Raw genomic sequence first — 21,392 nt, 5'->3', positions numbered from 1 at the left:
ATAAAAAACTTATAAACTATAATATACATAACCTGACCCAATAAAGTTAAACTTATATTTTGAAATAGTTTAATGCTGGATTTTTCGTAAGTGTAAAACTTCGATAAATTCTGGCCCAGAGATAAACCTTACTACCAACTGATTTAAAATATTTTTTATTTCACTTTTTGGAGATAAAATATATATTTATCACTGTTTTATTCATTTACATTTAAGTTATTGAAATGAATATGCCTACAATTTGATTGATTACTAAATACAGAGCTAATCTTAATTTTTGCATGGTCCTATTCGAATCAAATTGGTAATAAATTATTAATGATAATTGAAAATTTAATTTAATAAAATATTTAACTTTGCGGGGCCCTTTCTTTTTTTCCAAATAACTTTTTTAATAAAATACTCTTCCACTTTTTATTTCATAGCAGTTTTTATAATTTTTTAATCAAAAACCATTTTTTTTAAATATATGTTGTGTTTTATTTTTTAGAAATACTTTTTTATGAGAATAGTCAAATGTTCTTTTGGCCTTTTTTAATTAATTGTCATCAGATTTTATTTCATGGCGTTTTTTATGAATAACTAATAATGTGTTACCTGACGTTGCTCAGGCCAAGGATGGAGCGGTAAATCACTTTGACAATGGTTGATTTTATTTCTTCTTAATATTAATTCCCTTCAGTGGGGCAAAAAATTATAATATTAGGTTAAGTAAAAAGATCTGAGCGTTTTACGCTTGATGTCTAAAGTGAAATATATGTCACGATTTATACATTGCATTTAAAAAAAAGCTTAAAATATGTTTAAAAGTTAAGCATACACTTAAAAAAGTTCATTTAGAGATAGGTGAAGCCATTTTTGTGTTACAACAGTCCAAAATGGAATAAAAAAACGAGAAAATTCCCTACATTCATCTGTATCACTATGACCAAGGTAAAAAACAGAGTATGTGGCCCAAAAAATTTGTGCTGTTTATGGAAAAAAATACAGCATCGAATGCAACAGCAAGCGGTGGTTCCAACGATCCTGTTCTGGTAATATAGACCTCCAATATGTCGATAAAATCATGGAAATCGTCGAGTTGGACCGGCATGTGAGAACTTTTTTTAACCAGGAACTGAAGATTAAACAGAAAACCGCTTGGAATCATTTAAATTGGATGATCCAAACTTTGGTAATTTTATTTTAAAAATAAAGGGAAAAAACGCTGAAATATTATTCTGAGTATTAAACAAAAATGTTATAAATTTTAAATAACATAAAAACATATATTCAATGCATTGTGCATGGAAAAAACTGTCCAGATGAGAAGGACATCTTTTATTTTTGTCAAAAAAATTTCAAATCAAAATTGGAGAAGAAAATTACAAAAAACTGTTTTACACTAATTTTGGAACAAAAAAATCTTTATTGCAATTGTAAAAAGGAGCGCAAATCTACCAATATTGATTTTGTTGTTATAAAAACAAAAAAGTTATAGAGAATAATGTCGTTGATTCGTTAACTGATTTGTTTTTGCAGATATTGCAAAAAATATGTACTAAAATGTGCCTAGAATTGTAAATACTCTTGTTTTGTAATGTTAGAGTCTAAAATTTAATGTCCAAATGAACCTTTTTGTGGTATTTCTTCTTAAAAATTGATTAATATAAAAGAACAAAAAATTGAAAATTAATAAGAAAATGTCAGATATTTCAGTCAAAAACCTATTTTTATGCATTAAATGTATATGTAAACGAATCTCCATTCATATTTCTACGAATCCAATATCCCATTCAAATTCCATTTTTTGCACCTGAAAAAAACAAAAGTTCAATTTTCATTGATTCGTTTTTTGCCCATAACTTTTTTGATTTTGAATAAACATAGAAAATGTTATGCGTATCGTTGTTTTTGAGACGCCAGTCATTTTTTGATTTATAATTTAACCCATTATCTAGTCTCATTGATATCCAAAAACAATTTTTAATGCCCCTTATTTGACCCTAACCCCCCTCTCCAAAAGAAAAAGTTAATAATAAAATATGTATTATCCTTTCTCAAATAACCTTTTTTGGTAAATAAATTTATAATTTATCAAGAACAAACCCTATTAAGTTTGTGGAGCCTAATGCGAACGTAGTTGTAGCCGACCCTGACTAAATGAAATTGCAATTACTATGACTGCAATTTTGAATTGGTTTAACTAAACCAATGAATTATCCATTCCAAATTTGATCCTTTAAGGGAGACAGATTAAAGTGATATTAATAATATAATATGGATTTAAGAAACATATTAAGCCTTAAACTGCAATAAAAATTATCTCTACCATAAATCTTGTTCTCTTTATGAGTAAGCAATAAATTCCTTCGAAAATAAATCTTTAATTATCCGTAAAGTTCAGCTTCAATTTAGTCAATAATTCGACAAGCGACTCTCCAATATTTCATTTTTATTGTTTTATGAGTATAAGGGGGAAAAGGAATAATTACATTCGATCATTGAGTTGTGAACAATTTTGCAAGTATTAATAAAAGTTAAAATTTTAAAGGTTATATTTTTTAGAATAGACTTTCCATTAGGGAGACCATAGGTCTAAATACTCAAGAAAGGGGACATGTACCTAGTGTTGGTTTTAAGGGTAGGAATGGGAAATTGTTTTGGAATTAACCAATTTAATGATAGTACATTTTTGCAACTATTTTTGGGTCTTTCTTTATTTTGAATTATCCTTCAATTTTTGGTCAATTTTCAAGTTTTTATCACAGAGGAAAACGAAAATTTTATGAATTTATAAAAACTGTCTGGATACCTCCAAAAGGTTATAAAACAGGGCATGTCTGGGCATAAGAGCATTGTTGGGCACCCTACTTTAGATGTTGTAGGTATGCTCAACATACTTTTCGTTGTTTTTGTCATATTTTTTTTTATGACAATTTCGTCCTGTATCCTGCATATTTAGTCTCGTCTTTATAATCTCTCAAAAAAAAAAAAATATTTGTTTGGTTCAGACTAAGATACTTAGAGTGAGAGACTATATCAGATAAATAAGACATGGGGTGAAAAGTCTTAGGCTTAATAAAGGAAGCGCGTTACTCAACAATTAAAGCCCAGATTATCATCCAATTTTGACAGCGTCATTTGAAAGTTCGTACTAAATGAAAATGATGTAAATTAAAAAAAAATAGTGTCAACTATGTGTAAATCACAGGACTATCCAGCCCATGTGTTATATGTATATATATAAAATAGAGTTTGTGTCAGTCTATGTGTGTCCTTTATGGGTGCCCACACCGTCAGAACTAGGAGGCAGAAATTATGCATGGGTCCCTTTTTTTAACCTGTCCGATTTTAATGGATTTCTAATTAAATATGGGTCGTTGAAATACATTTGTCGAAATTTGTCTGGAAATTTGTTTTCATACAAATACGACACATAAAAAATTGATGTTTAACTTAACATTTTCTGAATATTTTTCAACTTATTTAATTTTTTCTCTCTTTTTTTTTTCATCAAGTGTCAATTTTCAATTTCTAAGAAGAAATGTCAAAAAACTATGAATTTTATTCATGGAATTTTAGACTCCAACATTACAATAATAATGTTTTTAATAATTCCGGAACATTTTATTGATAATTTATGCCATATTTACAAACATCAAGCAGTTATCGTCATGCAGTTCTAAAATAAAATCAAGCGTACATTCAAAAATGAGGCCTGAGTAGACAAAACAAACTTTGCTTTATTAATATAGAGGAGGGGTATCTTCCTTCACATATTATAAGACAATCATGATTAATATGTGGCACAACTATTGATCTTTAATTTTGTAATTATTTAAATGGTTTTTTGTGCAAAAATAGTTGCAAGTTATAATATCATTAGAATATACATACAACTAAAGAATATATTTTCTAACCTTTTTACCACCAAAGATTTTGTAGATGGAATGTGAAGGAGATTGTTCATTTTGTTTTAATTAAAAATTCAGCCTTCTCTACAACTATAAAAGTCTCTATTTAGTTTTTTATTGCAAAAATACACATTATTTGCAAAATCCTTATTAAATAGTATGTAAACGAATAAGGCAATTAGTTTATTTTCCGCAAAATCATAAAATATATATGTACGTTTAAAAATATATTTTGCTGTGCCATGCCATCCATACCAACGTACATGAACTACATACATCGTACCACGTACAATATATATGTCCTAAAAAAAAATACGAGAGTACTCCTACGGAGGCTGCTTTATATATATATTTCTGACCTAGGCTATACTAAGTGTTGCAAGGTGTAATTTGACATTTTAGTACCATAATCATACTCAGAATGTTTTGACGTACTCTTCTCTTGTGTATTTGATTGTGACTAGAAAAAATTAATTTGGCAAAAAAATGGAATTAAGTCGTGAACATATTCGTGTGATCATTTTTCACAACTTTTGACGTGAATTATCACGACAAGAGTGCATTGATGAACTTAAATCTTTATATGGCGATGAAGCACCATCCTATAGCCCTGTGAAAAACTGGTTTAACGAATTCAATCGTGGTTGACGCTCGCTCAAAGACGAATTCCGTGAAGGTCGTCCAAAAATGTCCCTTGTGCCAGAGAACATTGAAGCCGTGCGTGAAGTTATAATGCAAGATCTTCATGTAACATACTGTGAGATAGAGGCATCCTTGGGCATTTCTTCCACCAGCATACATTCGATATTGCATGTACACCTGGCCGTCAAAAAGGTTTGTTATTGTTGGATCCTGCAAAATTTGACAATCGCTCGTGTCGATTGGTGTAAAGACATGTTGAAGAAATACGCTTGCGGTGCTTCAAAAGACGTTTATAAGATTGTCACAGAACGAATCATGGACCTATGCGTATGAGTCCGAAACAAAACAACAATCGACCGTGTGGGTCTTCGAAGACGAGCCAAATCCAACGAAAGTTGTTCGTGGAAGAAGCACTTCGAAGCAAATGGTCGCTTGTTTCTGAGGCAAAACTGGTAATGTGGCAACTGTTCCACTTGAACATCGTAGGAAGTTCAATTTTGTGTGTTAAATCACAATTTGTGTGCCTGAAGTCTTCGGAAAAATTCAAAAAGCGAATAAGAGAAGACGAATAATTGTTCACCATGAAAATACGAGCTCTCACACATCGGCTCAAACCAGCACCTTTTTGACCGGCCAAAACGTCGAATTGATGGGTCATCCGCCGTACAGCCCTGACTTGGGAACCAATGACCATGATGTGAGTGTACCCATGAAAAATGCAATGAAGCACTGAGCATTTGGCCCGAATAGTTGGTACAGTAAATCCCCTAGACCTCTTCTTTTGTTTTCACAAGCCAGCGGTTGTTCCGGTGGTTATGGAATTGATCAACGGTAAAAATCTTCTTGTCTGAGAAAATTTTCACAATTGACCAATATACCATTATCCAGGATGTGAGGATTTTCTTGTACTTTTCGAGCCTCCTGGCTTTCCTGCCCTCTGTCAGAAGGTGGTGTAGGGTCCTTGAGAAACAAATATATCCTAAGTTGTGCTTTATAGACTTCCTGATGGTCATAGGAGCCAGAGACACATAGAAGTCGTAATTCATCGACTTAGTAGGATCCTCCTTTATATTCTTCTCCAAACTTAACAAAACTTCGAATCCCCCTTTAAATTATGCCCTTATGATACTATAAGCAGTGATGAAAATCCTGTATATTATTATGATTGAATTATTATTGTTTTGATTTTTCTATTAAATATCTATTGTTTTCCTTGTATAATATCTTGGTTTTAAAGTAGTTTTTATTGAAACACTATATTTTTTTCATTTTTAAACCTCTGTTCCTTTCCTGGGAGTATGTTCATCCTCTCATGACGGAAATATTATTTTCTTAGTTATTAGCAAATTTGTGAATCAATTATTGAGGTTTCAAAGAAATATTTTGTGGGTTATTATTATATACCCCACCAATGAATATGGAAAGGGGAGATGGAAGGAGAGTGGGAGCACGTCGTTACCTTTATTGCATCACACAACCTTTCCTCTGAGAACCAACAGGGAAAAAGATCGAAAATTCGCAGTTAGCCAAAACATCCCAACTATAGAATTAATTTTACGTTTAAAACTTGATTGAACATTTTTGTGTGGTAATAAAAGACGGAGCGTACCCCTGGGCATTTGGTGCAGAGTTACAATGTAAGTCTTTACTCAGAGTGGAATTGGGATCGATATAGGAGTAATTCTTACCAATGTCCTTGTTTATTTCCTTCCCCCTTGTCACAGCTGATTTTAGCTAATCTCCTACAAAACATTCCAAAAAATGTCAAGGTTTCTATGTTGATTTTTGGTTTCTTTTTTAACATGCCCATTATACAGGATTTTCATCACTGCTTGTAGTATCATATTCGGTGCTCAAACGTAACACCGAAATACAAAACGCCAAAAGAACAAAACGTCAAAAGGACAAAATGTGGAACGTACAAAATCACGAATGGACAATTTTTAAAAGTATATTTCTTTTTATTATTTTCTGAGCCATTTGCACAATTCGGACAATTCAAGGTTATTTTCCTGTATAGATGAATTAAATTCAAAATAAAAGATATATTGCAAATTTCCATTTTTGTCATTAGAGTACGGTCTAAGATATCTTATATATTTATATATCTTATTTAAATATTATAAGCGTGTGGCTTGATTTAGTGTAATTACCTCTGAGATGCAAATCATCCCTTTAATTTGCTAAAATTGTTGGAGCTTATAGCGGAAATACTATGTTTTGGATTGTTTTGGTCAACTATCTTTTTACTCTAGTTTGCTGTCGTGACATCAAAGAATTTCCCTTGCTATTTTTCAATATCACCACTCTCTGTATTTCATCTATATGGGCATGGCTCAAAGGGGGTTGTAAATATTACAGGCACCATGACCACTAATTTTATTATAATCGCTTATAAGGCGTCTTTATCCAAGGATGGGGACTGGTGGACTTTCAACACTTGGGGATAAACATTCATACGTTTATTTCTTGCCTAATTTCCAAAACCAATATATTAGTATATATAGTCAATCTTTCATATATTATAAAAAAATAATTCCAAAATTTCACTTGTAAAACTTTTGCTCAAGGCCCACAATATTAATTAATTATAATCTTAGTAATTATTCTCATAGTTTTTTGCAGTGCATACAATTCTTATTATTGCAATTGTTGATGATGTTTTGTATGTATTTCAAACTGTGAACATCGATACAATAGCGTCATATGAATTTTAAGTATTTCATAGTTGTATTAACTCGTATAACTGGATTGGGGAGAAAATCGATCCATTGAGTAAGATCGAAAAAAAATTGCCCACGATTTGAAAACAATTAAGTTTTGAAATATTGCTCAAAACCAGAAAAAAAACAGTCTCAGACCGAGTCTCAACACTAATACCTATGTTCTATAGATATTAGTGTTGAACATAAGCGTAGCAGATAATAATTTTCTAAGGGGGAAAAATTTAACTAAATATGCCCGGAATAAATATATACTTATTTACAGTCCAATATTTCAGTTATGTATAGGCTTTTTCACAAACACATTTGGGAATTTACAATTATCATATAGCTGGGTTATCTATATTTGGATTTCTACAAAAAGAAAATGTGGGCCTATTAGTGACGGTTTTAGAGGAGAGAGGATAAATATTTTGAAATTAATTAAATATAAGGTTAAATTTTGATTCTTGTTTATAATCTATTTAGAAAAATTATCAATCTTTATTTGTAAATTGACTTTGCACGTTTATGTTCTCTTTCATCATCCCAAAAATTGAATATACCCATAAAAACAGACAATTTCATGCAATTATATAAAAATCTTTGGGCAATCTGAACACGATGTAAGAGAGGATATGTCTGTGCAAATAAAAATAGTTGATCGGTCACCCAGTCTATAGTTGGAAAAAAAAATATTTTCTTAAAATTATAGTTATTCCAAGGTTAATAGAACTACTAGAAGAAATGTGTTTCTATTAACCCTGAGTTATTCGTAGTGATGAAAAACTGGTGTATTTTTTAGTTCCCCCGTTTTATTTGGAATTGGTAATCTGAAGAATGAATTATCTTTTCCCTTACTGTTGTCATTATTATTTAACTCCTGAGTAGTGAACATCCTTTTCTTCTGTTTTCAATTATATTCAACACCTGTTTCAACAACTGTGTGTGCTCATAAAAGACGGAAAGTAATCTTGAGGATTTGGTGTAGAGTTATGATTCTAAGTTTTCGTTGGACTTCGAGTAGAATTGGGGATCGACATTGGAGTAATTCTTCCCTATGTCCTTTGTTGATTCCCTCCCCCCAGGTCAAAGCTGCTTGTATCTAATGAAACGCCATGACAGCTAAGCTGCTCTCCTTCATTAAATTGTCCGGTTACCAAGTTGATTTTTACTTTCTTTTTTCACATATCCAAAATACACACAATTTTCATCACTAGTTATTGGTCTCACAACTTTCAAAAACGGTGGACAGAGCCTGATTAGAGTCCAAATCGAACTGCAAATCTTGAGTCCTTACCTCCGTCAATATGTACCTGGAACTTTTATGTTTTTCATCTATAATAAAAACGAATACATTATTTCAATTCTTCAAATATGAAAACCTTTTACGACTATTTTCTAAAAAAACAACAACAGATAATTGTGTTATTTGACTAAAGTCTTTTTACAGCCGGATGTCTTTTTTTTTTTTTTTGTATTGAACTTCTATTAAAGAAACACTTTCAATCTTTTTGTGTGGGAAAGTTTTTTTTTTAAACAAAAACTTAGAGCATCTGTTGGTTGCATTATTACCTAGCTAATAGAGTTAATAAGTTCACAATTACTACACTAAGAGTAGGCTCATTTTATTTTGTAAAGGTAAAAGTTATATAACATTCGATGCAGCCCCTAAGTAACATTCGTGTCCTTGAAAAATAAATGCATCAGAAAATATATTTAACATAAAATAATATCCCCAAATTTTAATCCATTTGATAAGGAAAACCTTTGTCACTCACTTACTCATGAATTCCTTTTCATATATTGTATTTATGAAGGATTCAAAAAGAGCTTCTTCCTGTTTCAGTTATAAGTAAATTAGATATATGATCGTTCGAAGACAAGTTTTCTATTTTTACAATTTATTATAAATGAACTGTCAACCCCAAAGCAAGGTAGAATGATTTCATTTCAAAGGTCATATCAAGGCCAATATAAGTCTCATAGATAAATTAAAGTTCTAAACTATAGTTAAAATTATAGTGTATCTTAACTCATCCCACAAATTTAAATATAAATGCTATAATTGACTCAAATATTTTTAGGAAATATTGGTTTTTATATTATGAAGTAAAAAATATATTGGGATTCTTTCTTGATTTTGATTCAAGATTGTTTTTATGTTGAGGCACCACATATGTATTTAATGATCTGTATCATCTCTCTAACGAATAACAACGTAAGATTTTTGTCTAATTTTTATGAAAGTTTTAAGAAATTTGTGGCTACAACATATTTATTAGTAAAATGCAGAGTTTGGAAAGAACCCATATACTGCAAGTCCAAGTCGAGTCTCAAGTCTTTGCTCACAATTTCAAGTTCTTGATTATTTTCATGGAGTCCTCGGATATCTTTTGAGTTCATCTTAAGTTCATAATTATGATATAGGGTCCATAGTGTTGAGATTTTTCTTGAGTTCACTGTATTCTAGCTTTCGAGTCCAAGTCGAGTCGTGAGGATTAGGTATCGAGTCCAAGTCAAGTCCAGAGTCTTTCATATAAGACCGTGATTACCAACCTTCTAATCAATTCAGAAGGTGACCAAATGTTATCTTCTGCTAGGCTATGTCCTCTTTTTAGATTATTTCCGGAGCTACTTTTTATAAATAAATGAAATGCCTTGGTTTTTATTGGTTAAGTCGATGATGAGTTGGAGCACCTCATACTCAGAGCTAGATATTCCTTCATAAGATCCTTGGCTAGGGTTAGAATCCGGAGAGATAAATTAACCGTGAATCAAATATTAGATAAATCCATTGAGTTAATACTATCTTGATTTCAGCGCATCAGTTTGATTACATTATTTCCTGAGACAGAGTTGGAACCTGGAAGCAGGGATCATATCATATGATTTTGAGGATTCGTGTTCCCCTCATTCTGGAAGGTTTCTCTCTTTTAATTTGTTTTTCTATTCTGTTTTCGGTATATTTGGTGCTCCGGTGAAATGAATTATTAATTTGAGAGTTTCCTGCTCTGGTCCACTCAGAGAGGACGTTGTCAATTTTCTAATAAAAAATTAGGCCCAATGGAACCCTTTAGCTAGCAGAGCGCTACAAAAACTATGATATCATATATGAATCAAGATGTATAATATGTTATTCTTTAATTTTACAAACTTAAAAATGATCGGGCCATGTGTACTCTTTTTTTAAATCAAAATGTGGTCCCCTATCCTACTATAAGGACTTTCTGATGTACAAAAATAGCCACTAGGGCACCTTCTATCCAATCAAAACTTGACATGATCTCAAATTTAAAAGACTAACAGGAAGTCAAATTTCTATCGAAAAGGTCCAATTACTCGCTGACATCATTTTCTTGTGGTATAAAGTCATTTTTAAGCTAGGATTTTTCCAAGTTCCATAATGTTTTTAGTCATAATTATCGTTTAAAATCACATTGAGTTTTTTCGCGATACTAGCACAGTACATCTGTGTGGGACGTTAAACAGGGGCTATGGCATTTTTAAATATCCTGCAACATATGAAATATATTCAACCTAATGTATTGTTTATGCTAGGGTGACGATGTGTATAATGATTTCCAAAATAGGATTTATATTTATAATTCCATCAATTTAAGATCGGATTTAAGAATAAAGGAGCAACTACGTTTGATTATTGAATTTTTTGAAGAAATTATTATTATTATTATATTAGGTCGTTGTTCTCTCATTGTTTTTTGTATTTTATTTTGATTATAAGTCGATTTTTAATATGAGCTTAAATATCGGTCATTTATAAATTTTACAAAACCATTATAAAAGATTTTTTGGGAAGTCCTTGAGGATGCACTGCAGGGTCCCTGAGAAGTTCGGTTTAAGAACCACTGCAATATATATAAAAGGTGTTTCCAATAGTATGTACTGAGCCTTCTCTTTGTGATAGACGATAGTATCCCTTTTTCGTTTATATTGTGTGGTTTACGTAGTATAAATACACATATTGTACAGTGAAATTATCGATTTTACGTTCCTGTTCAGCAACGCATCTTTTCATTATACGAGTATTATGTATATTTTTCCAGTAGACATATTATATTATATGTATCATGTATTTTTCTAAAAGAATGAAAAGTTCTACTATAGAAAGAAGCATTTTGTTAGGTTTTTCAATTCCCTTTTTCGTTATTCCTCTTTACGGTTCCTGAGCTACAGGGACAGAATTCTATTGTGTAACTATTGCTTCTTTTCGTAATATTCAGATGCATAAGACTACATATTATGTATGTCCTAGAAATGGGTAATAAAAAGAAATGCTCTTTACCTGAAGGAGCACCATTTCTAACCTCCACCCTACTTTCAATAAAATAACTGGATATCTAAGGATGGTGACTTAAGTAGGTTAGAATAGTATGCAGTACACGATTCCAATACTTTTTTCAGATATATCCTTCCTCTTTTTATGAGTATAACTTAAGAGTGCATTCCCTATCCTCATTATACCCTCCCTTCAAATTGCACTTAGGCACTTAAGCAACCTACAGACTACAATACACTTCCTTTAAATAATGTACATATAAATACACCTAAAATCCCGCCAAAAATGCACAAACTTAAAGGTTTCAAACAATATATTGAACATGTATACATCCCTAACGATGCTACAACCATTTTTTATTATTGTTAGCAGAGCGGCTAAGAAGGCATACACTGGCTGTTTTGTAGAAGGGGGTGTTCCCTATTATTATTTACTAGGAGCTTGTGTGTGTTTAGTTCAACGGGCGCGCGGTTGGCGGGCGGAGTTATAAAAGAAAGAATCCTTCGTGTTGTTGTTTTCTTTCTATTTTAGAATTAGTTTGTTCTTTGTGTCCCTCATTTCCTCTTCCCTCGCCCTACACTCAAAAGCTCGTTTCTCCTAAGGAGCAAGAGGAAGAAGAATAATTATGTCCAAGCAGGCGTCGATAACGTAAGTAATTTATTTTTGCATTGTACATCAGTTTTTTTATTCATGTTTGTTTTTGTTGCTATGCAGAGCGTTTTTTGGGAGCAAGTCCCCCAGGGATCGAACTCTGATCGTAAAAAAAGAACGGAGCGACATCGACGAAGAAGAAGATTCCTCAGACCGTAAGAGGTAAACAGTCCTGGAAGATCTTAAATGAAATGAGGCTGAGTGCTTATGTGCTTTTTCGTCGCGTTAGTAGGATATTGGCAGATATTGGGGATTCACCTATAAAGAAGCCTCCTGGGAAAAAGATTCGTATTCTGAGCTCTTCGTCCGAGAGTGAGGGGGATCCAGTCGTCAAGAAAGAAAATGAAGAAGGTGGATTTCTCTTCTTTTTATTTTTTTATTTTCTTGTTAAGTAGTGAATAAGAGTATTGGCGCCATTTTTATTTATTTTACTCCAGGGCGTCCCCACCTGGGATAACATGCAGACCCTTCAAGCGCGAGCTCGTTTTTCTTCTTCTTAACTACAGCTCTTGTTTTAACGCTTCCTTTTATATTTATATATATATATTTTTTTTTTTTGCTGTTACCCCGAGACTCTGGGGGCTTGTTTCCCCCCAAGAAAAATTAATATTTTTAGTTTTTTCTCGGAAATTTCTTCTTTTTCCCCCCTTAAACCTTACCTGTCCTAACGTTTTTGTTTACAGAGGGGATAGCTTTGTGTTTGCTGCTCCTTTGATCCCCTCATGTTTATAGCCATGTTTTCCAACATGAGTTATATCTATGGATTATCAATTTTTTGATTTACACTAACAAGGATTGAGGCAATTTTCATATCCCTCTCAAGAGCATGTATTTTTCATCATATGATAAATAAATTAAAAGAAAGAGGCTCCTACTTCCCATCTCCCAAAATAAGTTACAATGAATCACTTATGATCATATCTTGGAGACCTTGCCAGTGTGTACTAATACCATTTAGAACTAACAGCAAAATTAGATGATTTGTCCTGCGCCAATACTTACTTTTTGAAGTAATTTAATTATTCAAGTATTCTTCGAATATTGAGTATGCTAAAAGTTCAATTTATTTTCCCCCCAAAATAGTTCAAGATGATAAAAAACTAATGAAGAAGACCAAGAAGTCGCCATTGCCTAAAAAGAGAGCAAAAAAAGAAGTTCCTCTAACAGCAAGTCCCACTACAAAATCCTCGCCCCCTGAAGACCTTACACAAGCTACCAATTTTGACGGTTATATTGAAGCATTGAAAAAGAATTCCTATCATCCCATTAAGGATGCTCCCTGGTTACGTGGAGAGAAAACTCCATATATGGCCCTCTCTAAAACGTTTGAAGCGATTGAGGCGACGTCAGGGAGACTGAAAACAATTGAAATTTTGGCTAATTATTTGAGGTCACTATTGGTGTTGAGTCCTGACGATCTACTTATGTCCATATATTTGTGCTTAAATCGTCTGGCTCCTGCTTATGAAGGAGTCGAACTGGGTGTTGGAGACGGACTCTTGATAAAAGCTATTGCACAGACCACAGGGAGAGCCACGGATAAAATAAAAGCAGAAGTGGAACGCAGAGGTGATCTCGGTTTAGTTGCTGAATCCTCACGTGGAACTCAACGAACCATGTTCAAACCACAACCTCTTACAATAAATAGTGTTTTTAATAAACTGAAGGAAGTTGCTATGATGTCGGGACACTCGTCTATGAGTAAAAAAGTGTCCATTATTCAAGGGCAATTGGTCGCATGTCGCGAATCTGAAGCAAGATTTCTTATTCGATCACTTGCAGGAAAGTTGAGGATCGGACTTGCTGAACAATCTGTTCTCCAAGCTATTGCACATGCTTGCTTGATGACTCCACCTGGACAAGATTACCCCCCTGAAGTGATGCAAGCTTTTTCAGATCCTACATCCGATAAATTCAAAGAAGCATTGGAACCTATATCCCTTGCGGTTAAAACTGCTTACTGGTAAGTGTTAGCTTTTGTTAATGAGTTTCTTTTTTTTCTTTTGAAAGAAATACTAATTATTTGTTTTTCTTTAGTGAGTGTCCTTGCTATGATAAACTTATTCCTGTACTTTTGAGTGATGGTCCCATGGAATTGCACAAACATTGCAAGCTCACTCCTGGTATTCCATTGAAACCTATGTTGGCACATCCGACTAAAGGTGTTTCAGAGGTTCTATCTCGATTTGAGGACGCTAAATTTACTTGTGAATGGAAATATGATGGGGAAAGAGCACAGATTCATCTTCATGATGATGGAAAAATAACTATTTATTCGCGCAATCAAGAAGATAACACTTCAAAATATCCAGACATCATAAATCGCTTTTCCAAATGTATTAAGGATGGAGTCACTTCCTGTGTTCTTGATTCTGAGGCGGTTGCATGGAATAGAGATAAAAAGATGATACAACCCTTTCAAGTTCTCTCTACCAGAAAAAGAAAAGATGCAGACTCCAGTGAGATTAAGGTTCAAGTGGCTCTCTTTGCGTTCGATCTTCTTTATTTAAACGGGAAGCCTTTAGTTAAAGAATCTTTCAGAGAAAGGCGTAGGTTACTACAAGAAAATTTCGTTGAAATAGATGAAGAGTTCTGGTTTGCTAAGTCTGCTGATCCAGACTCAATTGAGGAGATACAAGAACTCCTTGAGGATTCTGTAAAAGGTAATATAGATTTAAATTTTTGACTATACTAATGCATTACATTGTGGAGAAGACTGAAGAACTAACCATTTTCAGAATGCCTTTTAGAGTTGAGCTGATTACCTTGCTGGTGGTGTGTGTGTGGCTCTCATAGTATTTGTCCTGAATTGCTCACAAATAATTTTTATCTTTTCTTAAATTATGTCGTTTAACCATTTTCCCCTCTCATAGCACCAGAGTATTCAGCTTCTCTCTCTTATGGACAACTCATCAAGGAACTACATTCGCAAGAACATTTCTCAATTTAAGTCACTCAATTCGGGGGACTTGAGCTGATGATGTGCATTTTTATCGTCGTATCACAGCCTGAGTTACCTGATTTGTAGACTCTCAACTAACATTTTATCTTCATTTTTCACCTACTCGTTTCTCTTCGGGCAGTGTTGCTTAGTCAGTAAGTCAATTTGATCACGGACTAAATTTAACACTCGCCCGGATGGCGACGGGTTTTTATTCTTCAATTAATAATTTGGTGCTTTATGGATATGCTGTCGTCAATGGTTCTATAAATACAGTCAACCCCTGTAGAGCAGTCATCTATTATATATTCATGTCTGCAATAAGATATTTATAAGATTTGATATCTAATTTAAAATTGTTGCAAAATAGGAAATCTGGTTTAAGAGCTCACCTTTAAGCTTCCCTTTCCTAACTTCCTAATACCGGGTTGACTGTATTGTCAATACATCTTCTGAATTGTTCAGAAACTTTTTTTCTGTCCTTTGGTACATATTTATAATATATTACTGATCGATATGTATTCTACATTTCAATATATTGCATATTGTCGTTTTATTGTGTATGCAATTAACAACATATTTTTATTAACACATTATTAATAGTTAATTTTATCGACAGTCTTTCAACTTTGACTCACCAGTCTTAAGAAATGAGATCTTTAATCTCAGAATAATTAATATCTGTGAACAGTTGTATTCATAGCTTTTATATTCCTATAGAGAATTGTGAAGGTCTAATGGTTAAATCTTTGGATGTTAAAGCAACCTACGAAATCGCTAAAAGATCTCATAATTGGTTAAAACTAAAAAAAGATTACTTGGATGGTGTAGGTGATACAATTGACGTGGTCGTTCTTGGTGGTTATCTTGGAAAGGGAAAACGAACTGGAAGTTACGGTGGATTTCTTTTGGCCTGTTACGACCCAGAAAATGAAGAATATCAATCAATATGCAAGATTGGGACTGGATTTACAGACGAATCGCTTGTCACACATTTTAACTTTTTCAAAGACCATAAAATTCCCGAGCCCAAATCTTATTACGCTTTTGACTCTAGTCTTAAGCCTGATCATTGGTTTGAACCGGTTCAGGTTTGGGAGATAAAAGCTGCAGATCTCAGCATATCACCTACGCATCGAGCAGCCAATGGAATTGTGGATCCCCAGAAGGGAATTTCTTTGAGGTTTCCTCGATTTATTCGCATTAGGGATGACAAAAATCCTGAGGATGCAACGTCTTCTCAACAAATTGCCGATCTCTACAATAGTCAAGAGCAAGTTAAGAATCAGAGTAAGAAATCTGATAAGGAAGACGACTTTGATATATAAATTATGTTCTAAACATATTTTCATTTTATTTTTCTGATGTACCTGTTGCTTGTAGTATAAATTGATCGCAGTATCGTTAAAACCATTTTAATAAACTATTCTAAATACATAATGTATTTTGTTTTAATTCAATCATGTTTACTTTCAAATGGAGCGACAATTTTTCATTTTAGGCAGGTTCTTATCCATTACAACGGTTTGGGTCAGAGTAATAAATAATGGTTGTTGCCTCCGGATTAAAGGGAACTTGATATTTTATAATTGACTGTCATTTAAAAAAAATGTCTGATTGAAATTGAGTTGTTACTAGGGAAAACACTCTATTTTGAGATAGGTTATTTCGTTTCCTGATCCTTTCTATGATGGTGGGTTTTTAAATTAACGACAAAACAACTGTAAGTTCTTAATGGTTTTTTTTTTCTGTGGTAATTTATTTAACTGTTGGGAGTGGCTCAGCATGGAATTAATATTCAATTTATACTCTATTTTTGACCCAGTGGATTAGGTTCGAAAATTACAAATTCAAATATATTTTTTTAATTAACATTGTGGATATGACTCTTTACTAAGCTTTCTACTCCCTTAAAACATTTACATTACAAAACATAATATTAAAAAATTCCTTCAATATAACAGCGATAAAGTAAGATACCAGTATTAGTATTAGTACCAGGGTTTACTTAGTAAAATGTATTGTGTAAAAACAACATGTAACAACGAAAAGAAAGAAGATGATAAGAAATCTTAATTTATCTTGTGAGTTCATACTCAACATATGTTTGAAAATAGATATTTTGTTTTATTGATTTAGATCCAATAATTACATAAATCTAAGGATGAGGTTTGTAATACATGATGGTTTATGACAAACTCACTCGCCCATTCTTTAATTAAAATTTTGTTCTTAGGCTTATAAATTATAAGCCTATCGCTTGTTTTTACATAACTAATAAGATATTATCTTATATTATTTTGAAAGAATGGCTCGGAAGAATTAGTGTAAAACATATTGCTAAAGACCGAGCAAGAACAGGTCAAACAGTGATATCGATTTTTACAAATTCAAGAATAATATTAAATTGAGGTATTGCTAGGGATGTGAAAATTGTCAAAATCCTCGTCAGTGTAAGTTAAAAAGAAAAGTATTATAAGTTGTCAACTTTGATATACCGGGCCGTGCAGAATTATTTACCGAATTTTTTTTCAGAACATATCGCGGACAATAATGACATTTCGAATGACTTGAGAAACAATTATTCATACATTTATAGAATAATAAAATAGTTTGTGATCAAATTTAATCAATGTAGCCACCATTTGACTCAATGACACTGGTCAGGCGACGTTTGAAGCTGCCACACACTTGCTGGATGTAATCGGCGTCCATGGAGGCCCAGGCCTTGTTGACAACAGCCTTAAGGCATTTATGTTCTTGTGTCGTTTTTTGCAGGCCTTGGTCTCCACGTGCGCATAGATAGAGAAGTCTAGTGGGCTCTGAGGGGGCCAGTAGTCCTGGGGCCAAAAGTTCATGTTGTCCTTGAGCCACTCCTGAGCTTTCTTGGAAGCGTGGGCGGGTGCTCCATCTTGTTGAACAACCCAAGGAGAGTTGCCGACTATGGATTTGATCCACGGAAGGACCTTGGCTTCATGGCCTTCCCGTTGGAGGCCACGAGACCCAACATCATCACCGAAACAGGGTGCTTTGTTGTTGCCACATAGCGGTGCTTATCTTGCACATCTCCAAAGCTCACAACACGGTCATTTTGCCTGTTGAAAACAGGATCGACTGTAAAAGTTTTCTCATCTGAAAAAATGATGATGCGTCCAGATGAGCTCTTGATATCTTTCAAGATTTTCTGGCACGCTCAAGTCTGACTTCTCGCTGACGTTCAGTTAGCAGAGGGCGTTCAGTACGCCTCATGGACTTTCCTCCAGCCCTTTTCAATGCCCTTGAAACAGTTGATCCTGACGTTCCCATCTTTCTGGTCATGTCGGCAATGGACCTGTTGGGAGTCCTCTTGAACACTGCCTTTACTTGCCTTGTTGAGACAGTGGGCTTCCTGCCAGCCCCAGGGGAATGCTTGAGATCACACCCAGCCTCCAAGGGCTTGGAAACGTTGTAAATTGTCTTCAACGAGGCCCCAACCTGTTCCTTAATGTTGTTATGAGGCACTCCCGCTCGGAGGAGGGCTGCAATTTCGATCCTCTTTGTTTCCTGATTGGACATGGTCTCACGTGTGGAAGTTGTTACGCTCTCACAGGAAGGATTTTTGTTTATTATAACAGTAACAATACGAAACAATCAGATTGGTTGCCACCAAACCTCTTAAAAAGTATATTTACATCATCGGTAAATAATTTTGCACGGCCCGGTACAACATGTCTGCTGACAGAGGTCCCTGTAAAAATTATTGTTCGGTAATACGTTTCAGTTTTCAAAATAAGGAGAAATAAATTATAAGAACTCTAATATCTGGCAGGTTGGTTACCAACTTATGATATTGAAAGTTTAGCTATACAATAAAGATAACAACGTTATATGCATAAATATATATATTAAATAATATTTTAATTCAGGGAGTTGTATTATTTTACCTTTTTTGATATTTTTGTAAACCAATTAAAATGATAAAATAATGCCATTACTTATTTAATCGATTGAATTTCGGAGTATATAATTTTCAGTCAATGCAACCTATCATTGCTTGGAAAATTAAATAACCTTATTTTTAGCACATCAACATCAGTACCGGAACGTATTTGCAAGTGACGACCACATTATATAATGCGGGTTTCATCATCACGTAACCTTACAATTAGATTATACAACTGTTCCACTAAGTCTAAACAAATGGGATGCCACTTGGCCCCTATAGTTCCGGCGCCACTGGCCTATATACTATGGCCGATCGTATGTATTTCAAAGTCACAGGATAGACACAAATTGATAGCTAAGTTTTGAAAATTGAACGAGATGGAGAGGATAAATAGTATTTCATAGTTTTGAAGCAAGATGATCCTCTAAAAAAATCTTGTTCTGTCGGATGGAAATGGGGAAAGATTTAAGCAGTGCAATTGCACAAACTCAACCCGTTACCAAACAAATATGTGAATTTGCAAAAAAATGGCAACCTCTGTAGTAGCAAATGTCATACTAGGAATCCCTGTTGCAACAGTTTATTCTGATATTGTATAATTTTTATGATACATGTAAAAATATTTAAATAAAAAAAATACATCTTGACCCAAGATGATTTTAGAAATTATTATATATTATGTTTAAGATTATTTTGAAATAAGTTTTTTGTTTTTGAAGTTTTGAAGAAAATAATAAAATATACAACTGTGTTGTTCAAATATTATTAAATATCATCCACGATTCTTACTTAAATTTTTACTTGTTGCTGTAGTAATCCTGATATGCCCACATTTTATCACGCTCATTAAAATTGCTCACGTATTTGGCATATATTATATTATTTAAAAACAACTGAACCTTTCGGTTGTGGAGAAGCTGCAAGATTGGTCATTAACCACAACAAAAGTTTCACATACTTTAACAGAACCCTCTAAGTTTCATTGTCCAAATACTGTATAAATTTCACTGAAAACGCACACGACTATCAAATTGCTCGCACTGAGTTGTTTAAAAATCCAATTTTCCAAAATAATTTTAACTGACAATGTAAATAAAAATAAATTGACCACTCTATTAAAAATTTTATAGATTGCCCGGGCATGTGCAACATGTGCCCATAACGTATACATATATGTATATTAGATAAACAGGTTGATAATAAATCACATAAGAATATACTTTTCGAATAGGGAATGATATACCTAAATCGGTGACTCCAAATGATCAAGTATCGAGGATAAAAATCGACAACGAAGCAACACATATCGTCAGTGTACTGTTAAACTTCCTATATTTTATACCAAACGACCAAAAATATTCTTGTTATTTTTATGTATACATTTGTTTGTTTGTAATTCTATTTAAAAATAAAGTAATGTAAACCCCTTAAGCTATTCAAAAATCCCTTAACAAACAATTATTATTTGATTAAAAAATGTCAAGATCAAAATCAGAGTCTAAATAGAATAGAGATGTTAAATAATCCGAAGAAATCCAACATCGTAAATTTTTAAGTTTTTTTGTACGATAATTAATCGAATCATTCTGAATCCTGGTTTTCTAATATTTGTTTTTTTAAACCATAATATTTTGATGCCCAGTCTTATTTTTTGGTAAAAGGGATTTATTAATTATTCAAAATATTACATTTTATTTTTGCATATCGAAGTAAATTAATTTATAAAGATGAGTGTTTTCAAATATTTTCTGTTTTATTAACTATTCAATTCAAGATCATCAAACTCGAGACCAAGAATCAAGGTAAAAGAGATCTTTGCAAAGACAAAATGGTGATTTCTGTTGTTCACAAAATGTACGAGGCGCAGGGTTCCTATTTTTCTTTGTTAAGTCATGGTGCAATGAAGAAAAATCCCTAATATCCCCTAAAAACCATTTTCAAAAATTACTGTAACTAATAGAGACCTAATGAAAATATTTGTTTTGGTTTTGTCAATATTAAAAGTGTATAAACACTTCAAGACCGACTTTTGTTTTTCATCCAAAACCTGGAAAAATTGAAGAAGCCCTGAAGGTATTACCACCGATAAAGCTATACTTGATGCTTGATGAGTTTATAAACCCACGTGGTTCTTTTTTCACATATTTCTAGCCCCTTTTTAAAAGGTTCTTCCTTATTTCATTTAATGACGTTTTTATTTTACAATTATTCTATTAATATTAGTTGATGTCATTTATGCCAACTTAGCACGATATTCAAGTTTATGGGATTTTAAGCTGGTCTCCTCCACTTTCAATGAAAATAAACGTGGTTTTAGGCCGTTCAGTCCCCATTC

At 33.1% G+C, this 21,392-nt stretch overlaps 1 protein-coding gene across 2 annotated transcripts; it reads left to right on the top strand.

The window, feature by feature from the left end:
- The first annotated feature begins 12,014 nt into the window (after nt 1-12,014).
- Nucleotides 12,015-16,572, top strand: DNAlig1 (DNA ligase 1). Of its 2 annotated transcripts, none has more exons than XM_040714036.2 (6): nt 12,015-12,188; nt 12,255-12,353; nt 12,421-12,542; nt 13,275-14,154; nt 14,229-14,854; nt 15,853-16,572. In XM_040714036.2, the coding sequence occupies exons 1-6, from the start codon at nt 12,166-12,168 to the stop codon at nt 16,458-16,460; spliced, it is 2,358 nt and encodes a 785-aa protein (XP_040569970.1). In that variant the 5' UTR covers nt 12,015-12,165; the 3' UTR covers nt 16,461-16,572. The 2 variants fall into 2 exon arrangements, with proteins under 2 accessions (XP_040569970.1, XP_040569971.1); XM_040714037.1 differs by having other exon boundaries at nt 12,030-12,188; nt 12,424-12,542.
- The last annotated feature ends 4,820 nt before the right edge of the window (nt 16,573-21,392 follow it).

Source organism: Lepeophtheirus salmonis, chromosome 6 (genome assembly GCF_016086655.4).
Source record: "Lepeophtheirus salmonis chromosome 6, UVic_Lsal_1.4, whole genome shotgun sequence".
Lineage (NCBI taxonomy): Eukaryota > Metazoa > Arthropoda > Copepoda > Siphonostomatoida > Caligidae > Lepeophtheirus > Lepeophtheirus salmonis.
This window is presented reverse-complemented; position numbering and strand designations above follow the sequence as displayed.

What these genes read in the sequence shown, in the direction of transcription:
- DNAlig1 (XM_040714036.2), top strand. Translation starts at nt 12,166, where the DNA reads ATGTCCAAGCAGGCGTCGATAAC. An exon ending in CAAGAAAGAAAATGAAGAAG is followed by an intron (nt 12,543 to 13,274) that starts GTGGATTTCTCT and finishes CCCCCAAAATAG; the next exon opens with TTCAAGATGATAAAAAACTA. An exon ending in CCTTGAGGATTCTGTAAAAG is followed by an intron (nt 14,855 to 15,852) that starts GTAATATAGATT and finishes ATATTCCTATAG; the next exon opens with AGAATTGTGAAGGTCTAATG.